Genomic DNA, 23515 nt, shown 5'->3' with positions numbered 1-23515 from the left:
CTAACACATATGTATCTAACCGGTCTTTCGTATGTTCAGAAAAGAGATTACTACTCGACCTGTTAACAAAATTCGTCATGTAATTTCATTTTGAGTAGTTGTCTGAGACTTGAAGCAAACTGCACCAAATGGAAGAGAACCAGTGAAAAACCCTCTAAGGACTAAGCACTTCTAGATAACTGATTTCCACATGCCACTTGCTGCAATGAAAACAGAATCTCTTCAAATAATGCATAAACCATAGCACAGATTCTTCCAACTGTATGTAATTTACACAGAGAATATTTCTTCAAATATTTTTATCTCTCTACAGTATTATACATACAGAACTGAAGCTCGACTGTATTACCCACCAACAGTTTACAACAAAATTTTCAAAGTCCTTCCTTGTGATAATCTTATTCCACCTAGTTTTTCATTTTTACAAATGTTGATAGTTACTCCTTATTACCATGTTTTCACAAAACAGACTAACATATGTGTGGAATTCGGACAGTACACCCATTTACAGTATCAGTCTATGTGCAGACTGTCTTTCTGCAAAGTCATGTCTACAAAAGAACATCACATTCCAAATCAGATATATGACAATGGCCACTTGGAATAATATGCTCTCAAAGAATGAAGCACAGATCATTCAATATCTTTCACTTTCCAAGAAATTTTACAGTTGATCTCAAAAGTCCAATGGCAAGTCAGTTTATATCCATTATAAGTGCTACTTCAGCCACATGCTTTTCAATGTCTAAGTTATAGTTATCAAATAGCTGCTGTAGCTATTACAGCTTAAAACTTCATCTCTTCGTCTTCTTTGGCACTCGAACTGCTCTTAGGTACGGGTTGTCAATGGTATCATCAAGTGAATCTTGTGATTGCAGGCCCTGTGTACTATCCATGATGGACATATCACTGATTGTTGTTGATCCACCAAGGAAGGCTGAGCCTGTAGAAGCACTGTCCATGTTAGAAATTTGCCCTTGTGAGTATGTTTCTGGGGCTACAGATGATGTATGGTAGAAGTCCACCTCCTGAGCATCCAGATCTTGGTCTTTGGGAAGCAGTGCATCAATGTAGGGCAAAGGTGATGACTTGACTGCTATCACTTACAGAACAAATACAAGTGATGACATCAGTGATTATGACCACCACAAAAAAAAATTAAAGGCAAAGCTCACAATATTTTGTTTCTTTCTCAAATGCAAGAAATAGGTAATATTTAACATGTATCCTTTCTCATTTATTGAACAGTCCATCAAATGGCAGTCACCACTCTACATGACATTTGTAGATTTTGAGGAGGCTTATGACTCAATAGACAGGGAAGCCATTTGGAAATTCATGCACGATTGGCTCATTAGAGTGGCGTGTTGTGTACTTTTTCGCTTTTCATTCTATTACAGGCACTGTATTACTCTACAGTACAGTACATATTATGTGTTTGTTCTTTTATTTACTGTAAAGGTACAATACAATGGCAGAACGGTGTGGGAATGGTTATTAAGGAAATGGGAAAGGTTTATGTAGCATAAAGGTATAGGGAGAGTTTATAAAGCCTTATTATAGTGTATAAATACATAAATAAATATACCATTTCAATTTCGTGGATTTTCGGTTATCACAGGTGGTTCTGGAACACATATCCCGCGATAAACTAGGGATTATGGTACATTACATTGTAATGATCAATGCTTTCTAACAGAGACTGAAGCATTTAAAAAATTACTAGATCTTACATGGAAATGTGGAGATGTCATCTTTAAAGAGACTCTGTGTCTCTCCTGTCTTTGCAATAAATCTGGTTAATGCTCTCTCCACATCTCGCTTTTGGGTTGCAGCTTTTTCTCTGATCAACTGATATTCATTAAATGGTTGTCTAAAGGCCTGTAATAAAGAACAAAAGAAAAATTCTGAGCATACCTACCACCTTCACAATACTGAATGTTAAAAAAACAAAACTTGATAAATGTCTGAGATATCTCTAATATACAAACAATGACGTGACTAATTCAAAGGAGTTATAAATTTTGATCTGTTTTTTTTTATATCTTAGCACTGTTTTTCTGTACTTTTATTAAGATCAGATGCTTAGTGATAGTCCTTAACTCTTCCTATACACCTGATGTAACTCTTTACAGTTACAGCTCAATTGCATCGATTTCCTCCATACTGAATGAGTTAAAAGTTCTTTTTTTACAAGAATAATGCTCAAAATTGTTTGGTTAACAAGTCTTGTGTTCTCCCTCATGCTCATATTTATAAATCAATCACATTTAATATTTCAGCCACTAATCAAAGAAGTTATTTTACAGTTTTCTAAGTATCATAAATTTTTGTTTTACCATTAACATAAAGTATGGAAAAATAATTAAGTTAAGGTGATGTTCTTTACCAACTTTCAAATACAAATAAGTTCTAGTGTAGACATTAGTCAATTACTCTTTAGCATTTATTAAAACTCACTTCTGTCCTGATATAAGTGTGAGAGTCTGGGAACGGAGGGAGATAATCTGGTATGTGTGAAGGATGAGACCGCTTCTCTCCCACTTGCAAGGTTCGAAGAGTTGGCATTTGACTGCTTGGTGCGGCTGAAATCATGTCCATAAGCTGTCATATATTCTGTGTTAATGCTTTCACAAGCCAAATGCATGTTCTTTATTATTTTATACCTGGCTAATCTGTCAGATTATATCACAAAAATCTCTAAATTCAAATGATCAAATACTTAATATTCCTTATTTATTTTCCTAGAAGTTTTACTAGCACTAGTTTTCATAAATGTTACACTCACGTGGAATGAACACAGTTTTATTTGCTCGTTTGGCATGTGCTGATATACCTCTGATATCCAGACCTGGAATTATATACATCATTTAAAATAAAACTAAAAAGGTTCCATGATAAAGCTTGCAAAAATTATCAACATTAAGTAAAAATGACAACTGTTCAAATTTGTGGTGCATTGAAAGCAAGCACACGGAATGAACAAACAACACCATTATCATCTGTAGCCCTCTACCTTTTAATTAAACCCTTTGGTTTTATTGTTTAAGTTGCCAAAATTAATATATATCATATTATCGTTTGTAAAATTATCTCTGTAAGAGAATTCCCACATCAACACACAAACACCCCTTCTAGTAACTTATTTTCAGTCTTTTTAACTTTTATAATATATTACATTATATTCTGATAAATATATACACTGGACTTGAAGTGTAAACATGAATACGGCCCAGCTGCAAGAATATAAGAGGTAGTAGTTGTTGAGTTAAAAGTAGTATCGTATACAAGAAATCTTACCCATCTCAACCAGTGCCATGACAACATCGCTAACCATGGATTCTGTTCGCCCTGCAAGCTCGCTATATGATCTTGTGCTCTGACCGACTTCTGTAATGTCTAAACAGAAAAACATAATACAAGTTTTCAACTTCATGAATTTCTTAGGATGAACGTATTTTATACATGAAAGTCACATATCTAAGAATGTACTCTCATACATACAGGCTTGAAGCATCTCTGTTAGAGTCTCAAGTGCAGAATCTTCGGCCATTCCAAATCCGACTTCTGAACACAAAGCTGCCACTGCCACTTTCAGCGCCTTTCTACGAGATGCTGCATGTGCGTCACTTTCTAATGCCATCTTCTTTCCAAGTTACCAATTAGAAGAAGTTATTATTAATAATAAGAAGAAGAAAATTGTAAACACGGTTGAGAATCTCGCATTGCCTTCTCCCCCTGAAACGAAGTGCTCTTTTGATGTGAAGATCACGAAAGCGACGAACAGGGGAGAACACTCTACTTTGCACAGTATTGTTTTGTTAGCCCATGGACATGTATTCGTGGTTAGCCAGCGTCTGTATGTAGTGGTTATGTATAATGATCAGAGTAGATATTTAATATATAGAGAAGGATTCATTGTATTTCTTTATCTTCTCCAATAGAAATTTAACTTGTTCTGACCATCGCTTCTTCAACAACCTAAACAATCGATTCTACCACAATGACTAGGCCTATATTGTTGTTGTTTGTTTTTTTTTAATTATATGAGGCTCTTTAGAAATGGGTAGTTTTGTTTTGGTAGAGAAACCATAAACGGGGGCTAGAATTAAGGGTTGGGTTAAAGTATTTTCCGGTTTCAGGGTATTTGTCTAGCGTCAGTAACACATCAAAAATGTCTCAAAGTTATCCCTAAAAATAGTAATCGAGCAAGGGGCTGAGATAAAACACAAGGAATGGATTACTCCAGAGACCTGAGCAAAGACTGAATCAAGAAAGGGACTGAAACAGAAGCTCAACCAGTATCAAGACCAGCAAGAGAAGGAAGGTCTCAAAGCTGAATATTGGGACTGCAAAGTGAAGAGGTCTGACAGGGAAGACAAGAGATGCTTCACCCATGAATTGACAAAGGAAGCAGAGACAGCAGCTACGCAAGGAAATATGAAGTGACTATATGAAATAACACAAACTCTATCATGCAGGAATATTAACCCAAACAAGCTGGCGAAAGACAAAGATGACAAGACCGTAACAAATGATGCAGGATAAAGAGACTGCTGAATGGAACACTTTGAAGAGATCCTGAATCAACCTCGTCCGCCATTCTTATCAGACATACCACCAGCAACTGAACAACTTCATGTCAACCAGCCCTCCCACTAAGACATAAATCATCAAAGCTATCAAAAGCTTGAAAAGTGGCAAAGCACCAGGCCCGGATGGCATACTCCCAGAAGCACTAAAAGCAGACCCAGAAACAACAGCAAAAATTTCACAGCCCCTCCTGTACAAGATCTGGGAGCAAGCTAGTACCAACAGATTGGAAACTAGGCCACCTGGTCAAGTTTTGCCGTGATATAGCCCTAGTTGCTGGCACAGCATAAAACACAACCAACCAACTTGGTCAAGTTACCAAAGAAATGGAGACCTCTCCCAGTGCAATAATTGGCGGGGGATCATGCTGCTGTCCATCTCCAGCAGTCCTGAAAAGGGTAATACTAGAAAGATTGAAGAAGGCACTAGACAAAAACTTAGCAGTCTATTGAGTGTCAATCCTCCCTTAATATAACTTTTGTGGACCTTGAGAAGGCCTTTGACACTGTAGACAGGAACATTATCCAGAGGCTGATGATCCACTATGGCATTCCACCTAAGCTCATAAACATTATCCAGGGGTTGTACGAAGACTTGTCCTGCCAGTGGTGACATTTTGCAACACACAAAGTTGAAAAATAAGTTTATGCCCACCAGTGCCCAGATATGTATAATGAAAAGTTTCTTTGTGTTGTCTTTATTTTTCTTTTATTTGTCCTCTTTATTAGTCATCAGTACTGTTGTTTATCCTTCTGTCCTTTGTATGTTGACCATGTCTCATTTATGACTATGTGCTAAGAGCATGCTCCTTACTAGTGTGAGTATGCACTATCAGAATCACACATTATTAAAATTATTAAAGTGCTTATGAACCAAAGGATCTTCACCTTTTTCTCTTCAACAACTTCTGCTTTAGATGGGAGTGTCACACTATAAGGGATGACACACAACAAAATGTATTCTAAGTACTTGTTCTTATTGCTTGTGCATACAAAAAATGGTGACAAAAGAAAACATATCACTTTATAATTGAAACACATGAATAGCTGGTGTGCCAGTATTTAATCAAATACTCTACAAATACATATAGACCTTAAGAAAGTTCATAAAGCAGAACTTGCACGCTCACAATCTCCCACATTTTTCCTTGCTCTCTCTCTTAAAGTCTGATGTACTTTTGTGGACATTTTTTTTTAACAATCATTTTATGCAGTTGTCCTAACACTGATGTCAAAGAATGAAATGGAAGTCTTCCTGTGATATACATAATGTTTGAAAACACAGAATGTTATTGTGAAAATTTACGTTGTAAAACGATTTCAAATTTTTAAGAACGAGCGTTAGGACCCTTCTTGCGACCGAAAGTGGTAACAACATTCACAAAACGTCGGTTGTACTGCATTCGGCGTTTGGCACGACCAGTCTTCTTCTTCTTCTTTTCTTGTTTGTCCACCTACGTAAAACAAAGAGGAATGAAGTGCAACGTCAGCACTGACTAACCAAACATAATTATTATGACTAGACCAAGAGAAATGTATCCTATCTTCTTCAGCATATCAGTGTAAAATGAATTTTTACAAAATCTTTGCTCATTCAGGAAATACCTAGACAACACTAGTTATCAAAATAAAGAAAGAATATGGAGTGCTTAGTTGTGGTCATTTCCTTTTTAAAAAAAAAAAAGAGTAAAACTGATGATTGTCAGGAACTGACATCAATTACCTTATAAAGTCTTTAAATGCAAAGGTCCTAATTCTATTGAATTGCCTTATTCTAAAACCTACTTGCTCATGTTTTATTTCCTTGGACTTAAATATTAACAGAAACCTAAATTCTTACTTTTGGTGTTTGCCTCTGACTTTGCCTGCACGGGCCAGGGAGCCATGGACTTTGCCTGCACAGGAAAACAAGATGAAAAAAAACAAACCCACTGATGTCACTTTTAATTCTGCAAATGTACCAAAGGCCGTAAAATATTAGGAATAATATTACGAAGAGGATACAGTGGAACCTTGGCTAGCAAACGCCTTGGATAGCAAACATTTTGGATAACGACCAAAAATTTCGTTAAAAATTTGTACCGGATACCGAACAAAATTTGGATGCCGAACAGCAACTTCGCCCACACATGCCCGACCAGCATCTCAGACAAAGCATCATTCACGCTTGAGACACAGTTACGATCGGTCATTTGTTATCTTTATCTGTGTGCATCCTAATGTAGTGATTTTTGGGATTAAAGAAATGCATGCGAAGTGGGGGAAATTGCTTCTGTTGGTAGAAAAGTCTTTCCCTAAGAGTGCGATAGGCAATAGGAGCCTAAACATGCTCAATGATAATGTAATGTCGTATTACCTAAAAGTATTACAGAACAGGCAAAAGCTAAAGACATTGGACAAGTTTTTCCTTCAACATCAATGCAACAGAAATGGGAAGTCACCCCCGATTTTACAATGCCACATGTTCTCATGGAGGGGGGATTCCTCCTCCAAGCAGTAATTACACCCCTTCCTCCCCACACCTCCATCCACCCACATCATCACATCGCAGTCAAAACAATAAGTTTTCTTATGTTTACTAAATGTTTTCTTATGCTTAAATGTATTCTTTAATGTTTTTATGTTTATTTAACTCCTTTTATACTGAATTATAACTGCTATCATTCAAAAAACATACCTATATAGCCTGTAACTTTCGCGAGTCAACAGGGGCTGGGAACCAATTTAATCTATTTCCTTCATTTCTTATCGGGAAAATTGTTTCTGATACTAACCAACTATCCAGAACGTACTGTGGTCGTTAGCCAAAGTTCCACTGTATATGTCTCACATTAGTGTGTTATTTGTGTAAACAAGGGAAAACACAGCACAAGCAGATCATTTTGCAATTGAAAACTTGCCTCCTAACATCCGGACTTCCACTTCAAAAGTGGTAAGCTCCTCCAAGGTTGAAAGATTCACTTCATCTTCCAAAGGTCTTCCTGCACAGTAAATAACCATCTCTTCTGCTGGCAATCCTTCGTGATCAGCAACCATAGCCTGTAAGAAAACAAAACCTCTGTCCAATGCTCATGTGAAAAATGAAATGCAGAAACAACTTTAAAACTTCAGTATAAAACATTTAAAATGCTCTTTAAAGAACAATTGAATTCCTACACTACAATGAGCAGATTAAAATTTCTCTCTGGCTTTACTATTTAAGTGCCTTCAGCTTTTCTCCCATATTGTTGACCATGACTCAGAAGTCACTTCTCTAGCACGTCTGCTGTGCTAAAATCTCTTTTGTTTTTTGAATACTGTGATAAAACTGGTACAAATGCATTACACAGGTGGCACATGGGATAGCATGTAAAGTTGCTTTAACTGAGGCATCAGGTATGATCCTGCTAAAAGAGGAAAATGGAGCTAAGCCGACTGATGATAGAGGAGTGTTGTATGCAGTTGTGTGTTTCAAGAACTGCCTTTAATGAGGTGATAAGTATGTTTTAAATTTTGATTTGGTTAAAATTAGGCCCTGATGGTAAGGTTTGTGGAGTTGGATGTCACCAAAGTAATGCATTTTTTTTCCACTAACAAACAGCCAAATATTTGATCTCTTGGCTTATATAGAACATATAAGGAATTTTTAAGCAAGTAATTTGAATTGGCAGCTGATAACCTTTAACAGCTTACTTCACTTTGTTTTTCTCAAATAAGCCATAATGGAAGTTTACCTTAATATCGCTGATGGTTTGCCCGTCCACCTCATTGACTGTGTAGGTGGCATTAGAAGCAGATCGGATAAATACAGGCATGGCTGAATCTGAAACAAGAGACTTTCTATTGTAATGTCTCAAGTAAGCGATGTCTACTTTCTAAATGCGAGTGAAATGTTTTTTTCGAAGTCAATGGTACGATGTCGCTAGCCAAAGTAGGATGTAAACGTTACGTCAGTCACTTTATATAGCCACTTGGTTGCGAGTTCTCATGCCGTGAATAGCAGTCGAGTTCTTACACTAGGTTATGAAACCACGAACTTGTATTACACGTCCGTTGTGAAACACTCACTTCCACAAAACGGAAGAAAGAGATATGACAGCTTGGCTTGCTCTGTGCGCGAAAAGTGATGACGTATTAACCAACTCTCACTTACTTTGGTTTCCAACTTTTCTTTTAAAAATTTGTGCAAACGTATTTCAAAATTCTTATTTGCAAGACATCTTAACTTGCTTAAATAAAGAAACTGTATGATGACGTCATAGGTTTATGCTCATTTCTGCTAACGTTAGCAACCTTCGAGAGATGTCTGACTACTTCCGGTTTTAAATCGCTTCTTACTCCATGGCTAAAGATTAAAAAGATGTTATATCGTCTAAGTGAAAAAAAACTATCATTTTTAAATGTATAATTTTGTATGTACATTGTTTTATTATGAAATAGATGCACAAAAGGACGTCCAATTTAATTAAAAACTGCATATGTTTAAAGTTGTCCAGACATCTATCAATGCTGGTAGTGGCTATGTATAACAAATCACTGGAAAAATCACAGTGACATACACTCATAATATTCTTGTTCATAAAGTCTCCGCCAGTGATGACAGAACAAAGGATTTACTACAGTAATCATTGTGATGTTTTTGAGTGTTTTATTGATGCTCGATCATTTAGATGCTGACATGCTTTAGTATATGCTGGTCACTTACAGCGTCGATCGTGCTTCAACTGCGCATTTGATTACGGGGAATTTGGAGGTACACGTGCGCCAGCAACCTTTACTTTTAGTTCTGAACATTCATTATACTTCTAAATATAACTATCCCCCCTCCCTTTTACTATATATGCCTAACCATAATCCCAACCGTGATACGTTGACGTCAGAACCTCTATCGTTACAATTAGGCACACGACACACTGTTGTGTAACCCTTTTGACCCCCTGAAGGTTGAAGACACTGCGAAGAAAGGGGTGGAGGAGGGTATCAATGCTTTTAACACGATTGAGTTTACGGCGTAAACACAGGCCAGCTACGAGCCTATACGAACAGGATCTAACACATTGAAGAGACACGTATGCCCCCCGCCCCTATCCTCCCAGTTCAGTTTACCGTAGGTAAACATCGTTATATGACCTGAAGGTGAATGCATGATTTTAGAAGACGTACGTAGCAGTACTAGATGCCTACCTGGAGTGTTCGTATGTAAAGCTACTTGACCTCACCTTTGATGGTGAAACGAAGTATTCATAAATCGTCGTCGTCGTCGTCGTCGTCGTCGTCGTCGTCGTCATACATGTTTGGGCTTGGACTCTGTCCAGCGCGTCCACCATCTTCACCATCTGTCAGATTTATTGGATGAGTTGCAAACTTCAAGGCGTGCACGACGGTGATCATCCAGGTGACCTGATTATATTTTCCTCGCCACGAGACAACTGCGTGAGTCCACGGCCGACGAGAGCCATGGACAGACGACCTCTCGTTCGGGCCCCTTATAATTGTAAATTATTTCCCACCATATAATAATATGCTTACAATTTGATTGTCAGTATCTGCATTTCGTTCAGTGACGTAGTAAAGACTGCAACCATTAGGACAAGTGCAGTAGGATCTACATCACTATACTTGAACAGAGAGTTGTTTACACATGGCTGGTTAGTAAATGAGGAACTTGTAACTGCTCCACAGAAAAAATCCCCAGAGTTAGGAATGTTCTGTCAACCTTTCTTTAAAAGGAAAAGAGAAGAAGGAAAAATAAAATCCGCTGGCCAAGGCCGTGCCCTCCTTTACAGCGGCGGGCCCGGGTACACCAGACCCTGTTCCCCCTTCTCGTCAGGCCTGATCGACGGCGTCATCCCTACCCTTTTCTAACAGACTATTTCCACATATTGTCCCCTTTCGGTTTAGGTGTATAGATGATGAACGTGGATATCTATCATCAAAGAGTTGCATATGATCCGTTCATCTAGTTAACCTAGGTACGTTTGAAGATTGGTGGGGGAAAGGGGGCGAAGAAGTGGAGGTAAGGAGGCTGATCTAGCGGCAGGGGTGACATCAAGAATTGCGCGCCAGATGGGATCCTATTTCTCCCTACTTTTACCACGTCATCTACCCCTTGCTTTGACGCGGATTTATTATTATTCCACGGTCGATATCCATTCGCTTACCCTTTGTCGGTTAACACAGCGCCACGCTGACCGCAGTTTTGAAACACGGATGTGTAATACTTTCTTGCGAGAGAGAATGTACCCGGGAGACGGTATAAGCCTTCGCTTTCAAGTGGTTCTTAATTCCTCTTAGAAGCCGGCGATGCGACTGACACACGAATCTGGGACTTGAAAAACAGCCTCGTCAACGTGCGCGCAGGTGACCTCTGGCGAAGGTAACCCACGACATGCGAGTCGCAGGTAGCAACAGCTTGCGCCACGGCAGCAGCGAGTCGAGCCGCATCTGTCGCTACGAGACACAACATCACGACAGCCAGGTAAGGTTACAGTTCCTTTCATCATTGCCTACCCTGCTTTAGCGGTACCCGGTGGGTAGGAGGTTGGCAGTCGATGTGTGTATTGTTTAGGGTGATGTAAACTGTGTAGAGAGGTCCTGTTACAAACATCCCGCTTTCGCAGTCCCTCGCGCCTCTCTCGCCACCTTCCTTCTTTCATCTGTGTTTGTGTGTGTGTGTGAGAGAGAGAGATTATAGTGCATTCACACTGACCATTTTCAAAAAGACAATTGACCCAAACGACCAACTACCAACACTGATAAAGGTCATACGAGAGGCACATTAAAAAGTCATGCGAGGAGTTGGCTGTAAAGAGTTCTTAGTGTAATGAGCAGATTGCAATCGCCCTTTCAATCCTTACTCCCAGGTATGTTGGTTTGTCTGTCCAAAGGTACAGTGAATCGTGCCCTGCAGGTTCTAAGCTAGTTATTAAATTTTATACCTTTTCATTTTGGCTTTATTGCAGATTATGAGCTTGATATAACACATGGAAGACCGGATGAACACAGTGACAGCGAAAGGAAATGGTAGGTTTCAGTGTACTTTAAAATAATAATAATGCAAAATCACTCTCATTTAAGAGCATGCGTTCAGCGTTTTCACACACACTCATACAGATTGAGCAGTCAGTAGGGGAATATCTGCAGGACAATTTATTCATTAGATATCACAGGTGTGTGTGTGTTTGCGTGGTGGCTGAGAGCCATCACAGGCCCCAGGGAAGATGAGTAAGACGACAGTTACGGGCCACTTGCATGAAGGTGATCTCAATTCTGGTCTTGTGTTGCTTTTGCGGTTTCTGTACCAGGGTTGTTTTACAGGGTGGGCTGTTAGCCCCATACCTAACCCTCCTCCTTCATCTGGGCTTGGGACCGGCGAGTTACCCGGGTTTCCAGGCGGAGTTTGATCTAAATTAACTTTCTCCAAATTGTAGGTTTACAAGTCGATCCCTGTTATCTATATTTAATAACGTAGTATTCACAGCAAACAAAACAATAAGACCTAGCAACCTGCCCCTAATTAAATTACATGGATACACTTACAATGCCTTCCCCTGGTCACGGCTCCCACTGACCAATTCGCCTGACTGCCCTTTACGCTGAGAAACCTAATGCTTATACATGTTTGATGTATTCTTGAATCCTTCTACACAGTATATGTATAAAATAGTTCTTTGCACCTGCTAAGGTTCTGCGGTTTTGTTTTTTTTGTTTTTTTTTTTTTTTTTTTAATTTTTTTGTTGTTTGTAATATTAAGGCACTCATCTGTGGGAATCCTACTGTTTTCTTTGAAAGGATAGACTTAGTGGTTGTATGGTTGGTGATGGAGAAGCGATAGCAGAAAATTAGTCTTGCGGATTTACATTTTAGTGTGTGTCAAAACAGTGCTTTTGTTTTATTTATACATATTTTAATATTTTCGTTTTTATTTTTCTCCCTGTGTAAACTTGGTATTTGCCAGTTTGTGTGTTATTGCTGATTGTGGTTAGCTTGTACTTCCTGTGTGTGTGTGTGCACGCAATGCTAATTAGAATGCATAGTTCTGATGGCTGACACTGGTCCCTGCCATGCACTGTGGCTGAACAGTATACAAGGACTACAGTTATGTCAACAACATCATGCATACGTAGACGTAGCAACACGCTGTTAAACAGGACGAGGTAGACCAAACGGTTATAAAATCTCTCGCAATGGCTTTAAAGTGATGTTATAGGGTTAGTGAATGGCCTGTCACTGCAGCTATACACTACACTTAGGGTAGGCCTCACAAGTGCAGCAATATAATAATCATCTACAAGGGAAAAAAGCAAACATTTTATGCACCTCCTGTGCATTGCTAGGAGCGACACCCTCTCCCCTCCTCCGTTTCCCTGTTCACTCCTGTCTTGACACTCGACATCGCGGAGCCTCGTGTTTTGATATTTTCCCCAAGAAATTTGTAAACAAAAACAAAAATGAAAAACACGACAAGGAATAGCACACTGAAGCCTGGGCCTCGTTATAGTTGAGGACCCTGGTACACCAGCCCCCTCTGTCCCTCCATTTAGTCAGGCCTGCGGGTTAGTAGCAGTAAGTTTTATGAGTATTGCTCTCAGAAAAGTGTTTGTAATGCACATTTAAAGACCCAATGATGAGTAAGTAGCGGATATAAACGGGAAAGGAGAACTATAACGCGATTTGTATGTGTGTGTACTTTTATTTCCTTCGTGTTTTGAAAAAAAAAAAAATTGGTTGCATGAAGGAAATGGTAAATCTGTAAATAAAACTCTAAAATTGGTTATCTCATGTACAACGCCAATGCTCTAGTTTATACCATTGTCAGCCAGGCATTATGTACACATTATGGTTTAACTGTTGTGGGTACATAGTTTACTTACCCTGCCTTGGAAACAGCTGCGAACAGTGATATACATGAGCGCCCATAAGATAAAGATAGAAAGTTTATGGCAGGCTTAAAGTCAAGGGCATGGTAAGATCAATATCAGATGCTTGTGGTTGTTGTATGGATCAGGAAACCATTTACATAAAGTATATAGCCTTCAACTAGCTATATAGTGTAACAAATATTAAGGCAGTTATAGACTTCGGTCGAAGGTCGAATGCAACAAGAGAGTTCGGTACAAAACCCAGCAATGTTCATACTATGTTAAGTTATTTTGCAGGCATCTCTCTCCTTCACACACACACACACAATTTTGACTTTGACTTGGTTCTTATGATCGGCCTTTTTATAGCAATAAGCACGAATGTGACAATAAATGTCTTCATGAGTAGGTCATCGTATATGATGACATCCACTTGTACCTAGCCAAAGTAATAATGCATGTTTCTGGGCCACTATAAATGGTACTTATAGCTATAGTATATAGTTATAGCTATAGTAAATAATTAAGCATAAACTTATGGCCATTAAGCTTCCAGCACCATGTCACCTTTGATTTCTGGAGTCATATAATTGCTGAAAGCAGAACGCAAAAGAAGTTGAGCACTAAACTATTCTGATACTCGAGGACTGGAAAAAATGCAATTATATTAAAGTACATGAAATTTGTATAAAATTTTTAAACATATTCCTTTATCTTTAGTCTTCCAAACGTGGGTAGCGGCTTTCCTGGAGAAAATGGGTACAGAGTCATGAATCTGTTAATTTACTTTTGTTTCCTAATCAAATAAAGATGTTTATTAAATATTAGTTTTTGTTTCATCCGAATGTAGTGACGGATGGCGACAGCAACACGGTGGAGAGCAGGGCGTACCAGGCTGTCTCACTGGCCGCCTACATCGTGTCCTTTACAGTCTTCTTTTTCTTCACCTGCGCCATAGTATTTTTCATCAAGCGACGACAGTCACGACGTCTACAATCAACACTACCTCCCCCACCAGCCACCCGGGAGGTGGCCGTCATAAGCAGGGTGGAAGGCGGTGTGCAGTTTTCTCCTCAGTCTGGGGTGCATGTCGCCTCCTACGGAGAAGTGCTTCCTAGCAGCTCAGCCGGCATCAGTGTACCCGTATTGACCCCTCCACCCTATTCAACAATTGCGTTTGACAACTATGCGCTGGATGTCACTTCTGAGTGCGATCTGCCACCGCCGTACTCAGAGAGGGACATTTGTACAGAACTGTCGCCAGCGGAGCGGAAAGACAACCGATGACACCTGACTGCCTCCACTCGAGGCTCTGTGAAACATCTAGGTCGAACATCTAGGTCTCTTCGAGATGCGTGGTCTGGTCATGCTAGAGATTGTTTATTTATTTTGCGGGAGTGTTGGACGACAGGTGTGTGCGCGACTGCGCGTGGTGTATTTGTGTTTCTGTGGAGGGTAGGGGAACGGAGGGTGACAGGCAAAAGGTTGTGTGGAGGGAAGGTTACCAAGCACAAACAGCATGGAGCCCTGACTACGCCCTTCAATCACTCCAGATCCGCCTGGTTAACAGTGGAGTAGCTGTAGGGCTCGACCGTGTGACCGCTACAAAACAGTGACAGGGTTACGAGGTTAAAACCTCGCCAGTGATTCGGGTCAATGCTTGCCAGTCGACTGGCAACAGATGACGAAGTGGTCAGTCCACACGGTGTGAAAGTGCGCTACTTTGACAATTTCATTTACTTTTTACAGCCTATAAATATTTGTGTCTGGTGAGATTCAGCCGATCACCATGCAGTAAGAAGCACGGATTTTATTAACCTGACACATTAATGCACACTTTTTTTTATATATTATTAATCGTTCATTGGTGGTAGCCAAGTTAACGACAACCTGTTTAAAATTTCGTTGATTTTTGATTTTAAATTTATGGACTATGCTTTCGAATTTTAAACCCAGGGCATCTTTTTTTAAATTATGTGAGTGTAGGAGCAGTTGTCTGTTAATGTTTTTGCACCCATATGTGTGTGTGAGAGAGAGAGAGAGAGAGCGAGCACATAAATACAGACGAGTTTTATGTTTTATGTTTTATGCACGGCAATACACTAATTCCAATCCACAATATTTACAAATAGCTTCTCACTAAAAAAAGAATGACTAGAATTTTTTTTTTCAAATAAACTGTTTCATGGGAGTTTGTTTGCACTCATGTTTTAAGTCCCATTCAACATTTATTTCACTGTGATACAGCAAAGTTCGTGTTCATGAAGCACGTTTAATTAACCTGAGACGGGTAAAAAGGTTGGTGAAATGTGTGAGCCATTTTGATATTCATACACTATATTCTGGAGAGGCCCTTTTCGACTAAAAGTTAATAAGCACAATGGAGAGATTTCTTACTTAGATATATATAAACGAACACATTGCGATTTTAAACTAAGGTCATAAATATAAGATTATTGTTAAAAACAAATTTATATCTCTAACCTAAATTTTAGTGACTTAGATGTTAAGATTGTGTTATGTAACCCGAACTGCATTTTCCCGGGGAGTAGACTCGGTAACCCTGTGTCGCTTCCCGGCGGCAACAAGACAGAGCGTGATGTCACCTCAGAGTACTGAGTACCTATTAGTGTGATGTCATAGCAAGCCGCTGGCGGCGACGTAAGAGGTACGTAATCTGACCTCTTTCTAGCCTCTGCTCGTTCGCTTGACGTCATACGGCGGAGCAAAAATAGACTGAAAGGAATCCCATTGACTACCGGCCAGATGAGATGGAAGGCTAAGTGGACAAAGGAAACCACGTCACCACTGACCCTATGACCGCACGCCCTCAGCTGTGGACGCAGAAGCGCCAGTCAACAAGTTCGCTGTGGCAACACCAATCAGCTGATCGGAGGAAGCCACCCCAATGGATAGTCCCTACGTCACTTCCTAACCTCGTGCTCGCGTGGTTTGGACAAAGGTCAGCCATCAGCCTCAGGTAATTAGTTATTAGTTAGGTCACATCATAGGTCATAGCACTTACAGTAAGATATCTACTGCGTATGCTTTTCTGTTATGTAACTGCTCATTTGAAATATTCCGCCTGTGTGGTAAGAAGTCTTATAACGACGATTGTTTTCGGAGGGAGGAGATGGAGTAGATGGAACCGAGAAGAAACTACTATGTCTTCGTTAGTGTTCTTTGTTTGTATACGTGTCCGAATATCTAAGTCAACATTTCTCTGTGTGAGTGTAACTCTGTGCAGTCGTTCAATGACACAGAATTGTGTTCCAGTATTGCCACTTTTTCCTTTTTTTTATTAACAGGTTTCTGAGCAATTGAAAAAAAAAGCAGCAGCAAGAAGACAATGAACGCCATCAACTCTACTAGTGGTAAATCTTTTACCTTCCAGCTACTTAATCATAACTGATACATTTAACTTAGTTAAGCATGAAGGAATGGATAAATGTTAAATTTGACATTACTTCCGACTTTCACTTATTCACCTTTCTTTCAGTATTTATAAAAGATGAACCTTTTTTTTATTATTTGTTGACAGGTGGGGTACTTCTTCCTGTTACCACCCGCGTTGCAAAGGAGCTGTATCATATGGACGGATTCCTTATAACTGTACTTAAATTTGAGGTTATCTTTGTTGGTCTTGCCATCATCGTCTTGTTAGGCAATTCTGTCTATCAAAATTACTTCTACTACCCAAGATATCTTCGCTCATTGGCCTCAGCTGAGTCGGGAGAAAGCACAAAGGTTTCAAAATGTTCTGCGCCATCTGAAGAACAATGTTCCGTGAAACAACGCACAATGTGCACACATCAAAACAGACTCAACTGTCGTAGTAATGTCACCCCCGCCGTATTCTTCACTGGATGAACAAGACACAAACAGTGATCTTCCAACAGCCATTGTCCTTGTTTGACTTGCAGTCGTTACGAAGAACAAGAACGTGAATAGAAAATACCTAATAAAGGTTCTCAATGACCATCCGGAGCCTCATTTAGGACGGAATTGAACACTGTTTGAATAAAAATATTTTGGGCTTGGAAGTGTGATGTGTAAATGTCGTGTTTGCCACTCATTCTCTCATTTGTATTTTTCCTGATTTTTTTTTTTATAATGCTCACATATGATGACTATCAGCTGCGGACCACCTGACACACGTGCGGCCCACACTTTGCCAACCACTGCTGTACAGTATTAATAATGTAACTCAGTGATGGCAGTCACAAAGTGAGTGTAATCTCAGCTGATTAACTCTGTAGGTGTTTTCATTTATCACTGACGTTGAGACAGAAATACTCAGAAACTATTCTACCTGCAGCTATTAGAAAGATGATTACTAGTGTTAATAAACTAAAACCACAGTGTGCGAACCATTGTAAATCGTAGAATAATAATAATAATAAAAAAATGTTTAAACGAATACTCATACTAAGGTGCATGCCCAAGAACGAAACATGGACAGCACATGAGGGACAGGAAAACAAACAACATATGAACTATAAAAAAACTAAAAACCGTATTCAACGAACAATAAAATCAAATGAAGAAAAAAGCAAAGAAGAACCGAAAAACAAAAGAGCTGAGAGTAACATAATATTGCAAAACGAAGGGAGTTAACAAGAACTAGCATTATTTACCGAAATAAACACATTAAAGAAATGTATTTTCTTATATTGACATATATATAAATAAAGATGGGGTGAAAAAAAAAATAGAAAGCAACGAGGGAGTTCACACCACTATTGCTGATCCACTAACCGTAAATATACTTTTTTTACCTTTCCTTTTTTTGTGTGAAATGTTTATTTTTGTTAAATAAACCAAATATAGCGGAATTAACCAGAAAGAGCCATTTTACAATAAAAGAATGTTCCAGAATTACTTAGAGCTGGAAGAATATTTTTTTGTTGTTTACCCTGAAATTAACAATCGAAATGATTGAAAGTCCGGCAATCAGAAAATGTTTTGGTGAAAGTATAGATTAATAATATTTATTGATATATTATATATATATATTGACTGCTCAATATTCCACGTCCGCCTCCTCTTCCCTGACAGGCCGCAGGCGGCGACGACAAAATGACGTAATCTGACCTCCCTCCAGCCTCTGCTCGTTCGCTTGACGTCATACGGCGGAGCGACACTAGACTGAAAGGAATCTCATTGGCTACCGGCACGTGACCACTGACTGACCCGCCCTCTAGAAGCTCTGGACAGAGAACAGCCAGTCAACGTTCGCTGTAGCAAGGGTCAGTCTACGTCACTGCTCAACCTTGTGCTCAGCTCACGTGGTTTGGACAAAGCTCAGCCATCAGTTGCGGGTTTCTCAGGTAAAAGCTATTATGATTAGTTTGATCATATCATACATCAAAACACTTAAAGAAAATATGTCGTTAGCAGTTTTGTAACAGCTCATTTGAAATATTCCGCCTGTGCGGTAAGAAGAATTATAACACGACGATTGTTTCCGGCGGGAGGAGATGAGGTAGATGGAACCGAAGAAACAAATATGTCTTAGTTGTGTTCTTTGTTAGTATACGTGTCCGTATATCTGAGTCAACATTTCTCTGTGTGAGCGTTACTCTGTGCAGTCGTATAATAACACAGAACTGTGTTCCAGTATTGCCATTATTAATTTTTGTTGTTGTTTATTACAGATTTCTGAAAATTTAAAAGAAAATGATCCCTACCAATGCTGCTACTGGTGAGTCGTTTACCTTACAGTAATACTGGTTGTATGGTTTTTATTAGTTTTTTTTTAAAAAGATGAATAGGGCTTCCCTATTTGCTGTTTTACTGTGCATGAGCATGATAATAAGACACATGAAAAATCAAATAGTTATATTGGGACTAATAGAGTATTTATTAACATTTCGCAACTGCATGATTTATATTTTTAAAAAAGGCTTATGCCTCTTTGTTGTTTTTGGTGCACAACGCTTTGGACTGCAAATTAACTGTTATGGAATTTAAAAAACTGCAAAAAAAATCTAGGTCCTTATTCGATCGTTATTAGTTTTGTCGGTGAATCAATCATACTTTGCGTAACTGACACGGTTTTGGAGTGCATTGTCTGGCATTTTTTAACCTATATAATTTTGATTTTTAAATAATATTCATTTAAATATACTTCAAAATAAAGTTTTTCCTTATCACCGATTTCTGCCTTCGGCCAGGATTTTATATTTTGTAGTAGGCACATCAGCAATATATGCTTGATATTTTTCTTAATTTCTACTAAATGTCACTCCAAAATTTATAGAATTATTTTATAGTTTTAATGGTTTATTAAATATAGCTATGCAACAGGTGAAGTTATCTTGTGATTTGGCTTTTATTGTGTTCTACATAAAAATGTTTTAAGCTAAAATCCTAGTTATAGAACTATTATTGGAGGTGTGTGTCAACTTTTCATTTGTTGACAGGCGAGGTACTTCTTCCTGTGACCACCCCGGTTACAGAGGATCCGCATACCAAGGACGAAGTCTTCCTACGTTTACTTTACGTGTGTGTTGTCTTCATTTGTCTTTCCATTCTCTTCTGGTTTGGCGATATTTTGTACCAACAATACGTCTCCTACTCTACAAATGTTCGCTTCCTGGTCTTCGAGACTTGTGAGAACAATGGTCCGCGTGGAAGCACCGCACAATGTGCACACAACAACACAGACTCAACTGTCGTAGTAATGTCGCCCCCGCCGTATTCTTCACTGGATGAACAAGACACAAACAGTGATCCTCCACCAACCTACCAAGAAAAAGCAGCCACATCTCTTATTGGAGTTACAGTTGTTACGAAAAACAAAAACGTGTGCCACAAAATACCTAATATAATACCTAATGACCACCGGAGCCAATGCAAACCCTAATTCAGGACGGAATTGAACACTGCTTGTAAAAATTCTTTTGAGCTTGTGGAAGATTGTGTTACAGAGTTTAAATGTAAATACGATTACTCGCTGGTTTCTTTTATATATATATTTTGGGTTAAACTGTTGAGGGTCACGGAAACATAAACTCACCTGTACCAGACCATGGAGAGGACAGCCAGCTCCTTTGTCATCAAAGTGGCTGTTGCTGACTTTATGGTGTAGGAAGATATCATTTGACAGATTATTTAAGCGCTTATGCGTAAAGGGAGAAGAACTTTTAATTGTGTTCATTTTCATTTCTGAAACCGAAGAGGGTTTTAACTTTGTGCTTTACAGCATTAATAATTTAACTCCGTGATAGCAGTCATAAAGAGTGTAATCTGAGCTCATTAAATCTCTCTAGGAGTTTTAATTTATCACTAACGTTGAGACAGAAATATTCAGAGACTATTCTACCTGCAGTCTTTATGACAAATATTATAATAAACTATTAGTGTTCATAAGCTAACACTGCAGTGTGCAATCATTGTTAATTTTTTCAATTGCTATTCTATAGTCACAGAGGGTAAGTAAATTTTGCGAGACATCCATTTATTTCTTCTCAGTTCATCATTGAAGATAACTTTGTAGTTTCTGTATCCTCTTGTATGTTTATTTGCAGTTATTGAAAAATAAGATAAATATACGTAGTGCGGAGGAGCTTGCACGCAAACGTACATACGCACACTTTTCCGAGTCGTACATACATGAGTAAGGCACGCATGCATAGAGCTTGTGTGTGTGTGTGAGAGACAGACAGACAGACAGGGTGTCACTACTCATGTAAAAGACGTTATGCCTCACTCGAATTGTTAACACGCATTTAAAACCATTAAAGGTTGTCACTACTCATATGACGGTTGTCCTTTTCTATCATATTACTGTTTAAAGGCTCGCGAAACGTTATGATAACGACTTGCCTGACACTGGTAGAGGGTCTTTAAACTTGAGCCTGTCATCGCCGGACATTCGTCATCGCGACACGGGAGGCTCCTCGACAGGATCCCCTGACTTCTTAATGCGTCCTTCATGCCTGTGATGAAAGCACGTGCTAGGGTATCGCATTCCCCCTTTGTCAAATGGAGAAGAAAAGCAATAAACCGCGATCCTGGCGGCTATATATATATACAGGGTTCTACTCCTACCTCTCCTTTGTCTTTGGGAATGATACTTTCCTAACATCAGGATTTGTGCTAAGAGGATTCATGACTTTCAGTCTGTGTTAGAGACAGATTCTACTATTGAGTGTATACTGGTAAGTAGAATTTGTTGTTTTACTTATTTTTAGATAATTTGGGCATTTGCGACCAATTATTGTTGAAGAAGAATATGTTATCATTTATTTCTCATTTAAACAGCGTTTCTATGACCACCCTCCAAGCTTTTACTTCGCGTTTCAGAATCTTTTAATCTCGATTCTCAGAAAAAAAAAAGAAAAGAAAAAGAATAAGCTCTCGATAGTGTCATGAACCAGCCGGTTCAAGGCCAGAAAAACAGGGGCCGAAGCTAGTAATAAAAACATTAAAGAGGGGCAGCGGGTGCCCTGGGGCGATATCAGGGTTTGAGTTGGAAAAAGGAGTACGACTGTTTATCCACCCTGGCTGGGCTGGGAGTCGTGACCGCTTACGTAGAGGGGACCGCAGTCATCGCTGCAGGGTATGTGAAGGACCATTACACTTTGCCCTGATGACAGCCTTTGTTTTCGTTGCCACCGACTGGACACCGGTGGTGGACAGGTGTCACGACAGCGGCCAATATGATACCCCGAGTATAGCGCAGTGTGGTTTATAGGAAAATTCCAGTAAACACGCGCTGTTATCTTTCACTTATCATTATTGGTCTTCGCAGCGAGTGCGATCTATCTTGGTCATTATAAGTTCAAAATAATAATAATAATAATTATTATTATTATTGTTATTATTATTAAAAACAGAACAGAAAAATCCGAAGGAAACAGTAGAGAGGGGAGAAACTAAGAGACTTAAGTGCACGCGCCGACCAAAAGCAGCCAACTGTCCATTTAAAGATTAGCTCGTTAGTGTTAAAAAAGGAGATAACAGTCCCTGTCCTGATTGCTTATTGTCGTAAACCCTGGGGCAGGAGTCCGTAGATTTGGTAGGGGTATGATTTCTGTCACCGGTTTAATACACCGTCGATAGCCCCACCAAACCCCGTCGACATCTGCCGCGTGCTACCACACTAAATTGCTTATAAATTAACACTTTTAATTAGCTCGAGCCCCCAAGCACGCATAAACCCAATGGAGGAAAACTCAAGGCAATTTAGTGCATTAAGAGAACGTTATTAATTATTACCAAGTAGATCATACACATTACAGAAAATGTAACCTCTGAAGTCAACTGTTGAAGTCGACACACTTCTCAGGCAGTGTTGAAGTGAAGAACTTAGACAGCTTTGAGACAACTTTACTTCACAAGAGCTGCATGCGAAAGACCGAGACGCTGATGACACTACACAGAAGTTTTTAGCCAACAACGCTGAGCTTGCATCTCGATCTTTCTGTCGCAGCCCCCGTTCCATTGGCCAGTCACGTCATCTGACACACCACAACCAATCACACCTCACAGTCAACACAAGCCTAAGCTCCCATCTGCACCCGCTTAAATGACGTAACCCGCGTAAATGACGTAACCCGCGTAAATGACGTAACCCGCCTAAATGACGTAACCCGCCTAAATGACGTAATTTTTAGAGAGAAGCTACGTCATTTCTAGAGTAAAACAGATGTGCAGACACAATCACGGCTTAAATACTAATGCAACATTCAAGGATCGTACTCAAAAACATTAAGTGCTTAATTTGTTTTTAAATTATTCTGTATTCTACTAATTCTTCATTGTTATTACAGCTTTCGGCTCTGAACTGTAGACATCCAAATGGCGATGAACGCAACAAACACAACGAAAAAAGGTAAACTTTCGCCAGTTCCCTCAACCTCAACACAAGACCTGTATAGATCAGTTTCTGTCTTAAAACAGAAACATTGAACATAAAATTATCTGATAAGCAAACTCTTCTTAGAAGCTTAGATATAACAAGGAAAGGAATAAAAGCTATTTTAATTAATTTCGTGTGCAGGTAGCGAAGACATGCACAACTGTCAAGAAGACAAAGCTGTCGCACTCACCATCTACTTAGTCTTCTTCACGCTT

The 23515-nt window shown here is 39.2% G+C and overlaps 2 protein-coding genes and 1 long non-coding RNA gene across 7 annotated transcripts; 1 reads left to right on the top strand and 2 right to left on the bottom strand.

Moving 5' to 3' along the window:
- Positions 1–282: 282 nt before the first annotated feature.
- LOC112571104 (transcription initiation factor TFIID subunit 8-like) lies at positions 283–3777 on the bottom strand. The gene is made up of 6 exons (XM_025249914.1): positions 3505–3777; positions 3301–3399; positions 2789–2851; positions 2461–2585; positions 1734–1881; positions 283–1102 (listed from the first exon to the last, which is right to left on the bottom strand). The coding sequence occupies exons 1-6, from the start codon at positions 3641–3643 to the stop codon at positions 795–797; spliced, it is 882 nt and encodes a 293-aa protein (XP_025105699.1). The 5' UTR covers positions 3644–3777; the 3' UTR covers positions 283–794.
- Positions 3778–5594: 1817 nt separating this feature from the next.
- On the bottom strand, positions 5595–9809 carry LOC112571107 (ubiquitin-like). Its single transcript, XM_025249919.1, is given in 6 exon segments — positions 5595–6046; positions 6433–6443; positions 6446–6487; positions 7493–7631; positions 8306–8394; positions 9791–9809. Coding segments are annotated over 5 exon segments (399 nt in total). The 5' UTR covers positions 8387–8394; positions 9791–9809; the 3' UTR covers positions 5595–5920.
- A 19-nt stretch (positions 9810–9828) lies between these two features.
- Positions 9829–21252, top strand: LOC112571108. 5 transcript variants are annotated; one of them, XR_003100752.1, is made up of 8 exons: positions 9829–9966; positions 10866–11049; positions 11534–11594; positions 14283–16412; positions 16741–16806; positions 16974–18762; positions 19090–19136; positions 19858–21252. It is a non-coding gene; the product is annotated as an uncharacterized LOC112571108 (long non-coding RNA). The 5 variants fall into 5 exon arrangements; XR_003100749.1 differs by lacking the exon at positions 9829–9966 and having other exon boundaries at positions 10097–11049; positions 16974–17659; positions 18491–18762; positions 19858–21247; XR_003100750.1 differs by lacking the exon at positions 9829–9966 and having other exon boundaries at positions 10098–11049; positions 16974–17484; positions 18491–18762; positions 19858–21246.
- Positions 21253–23515: the final 2263 nt, after the last annotated feature.

Source organism: Pomacea canaliculata, linkage group LG8 (assembly GCF_003073045.1).
Source record: "Pomacea canaliculata isolate SZHN2017 linkage group LG8, ASM307304v1, whole genome shotgun sequence".
Taxonomy (NCBI): Eukaryota; Metazoa; Mollusca; class Gastropoda; order Architaenioglossa; family Ampullariidae; genus Pomacea; species Pomacea canaliculata.
The sequence above is the reverse complement of the archived record's forward strand: the minus strand, read 5'-3'. Positions and strand labels throughout refer to the sequence as shown.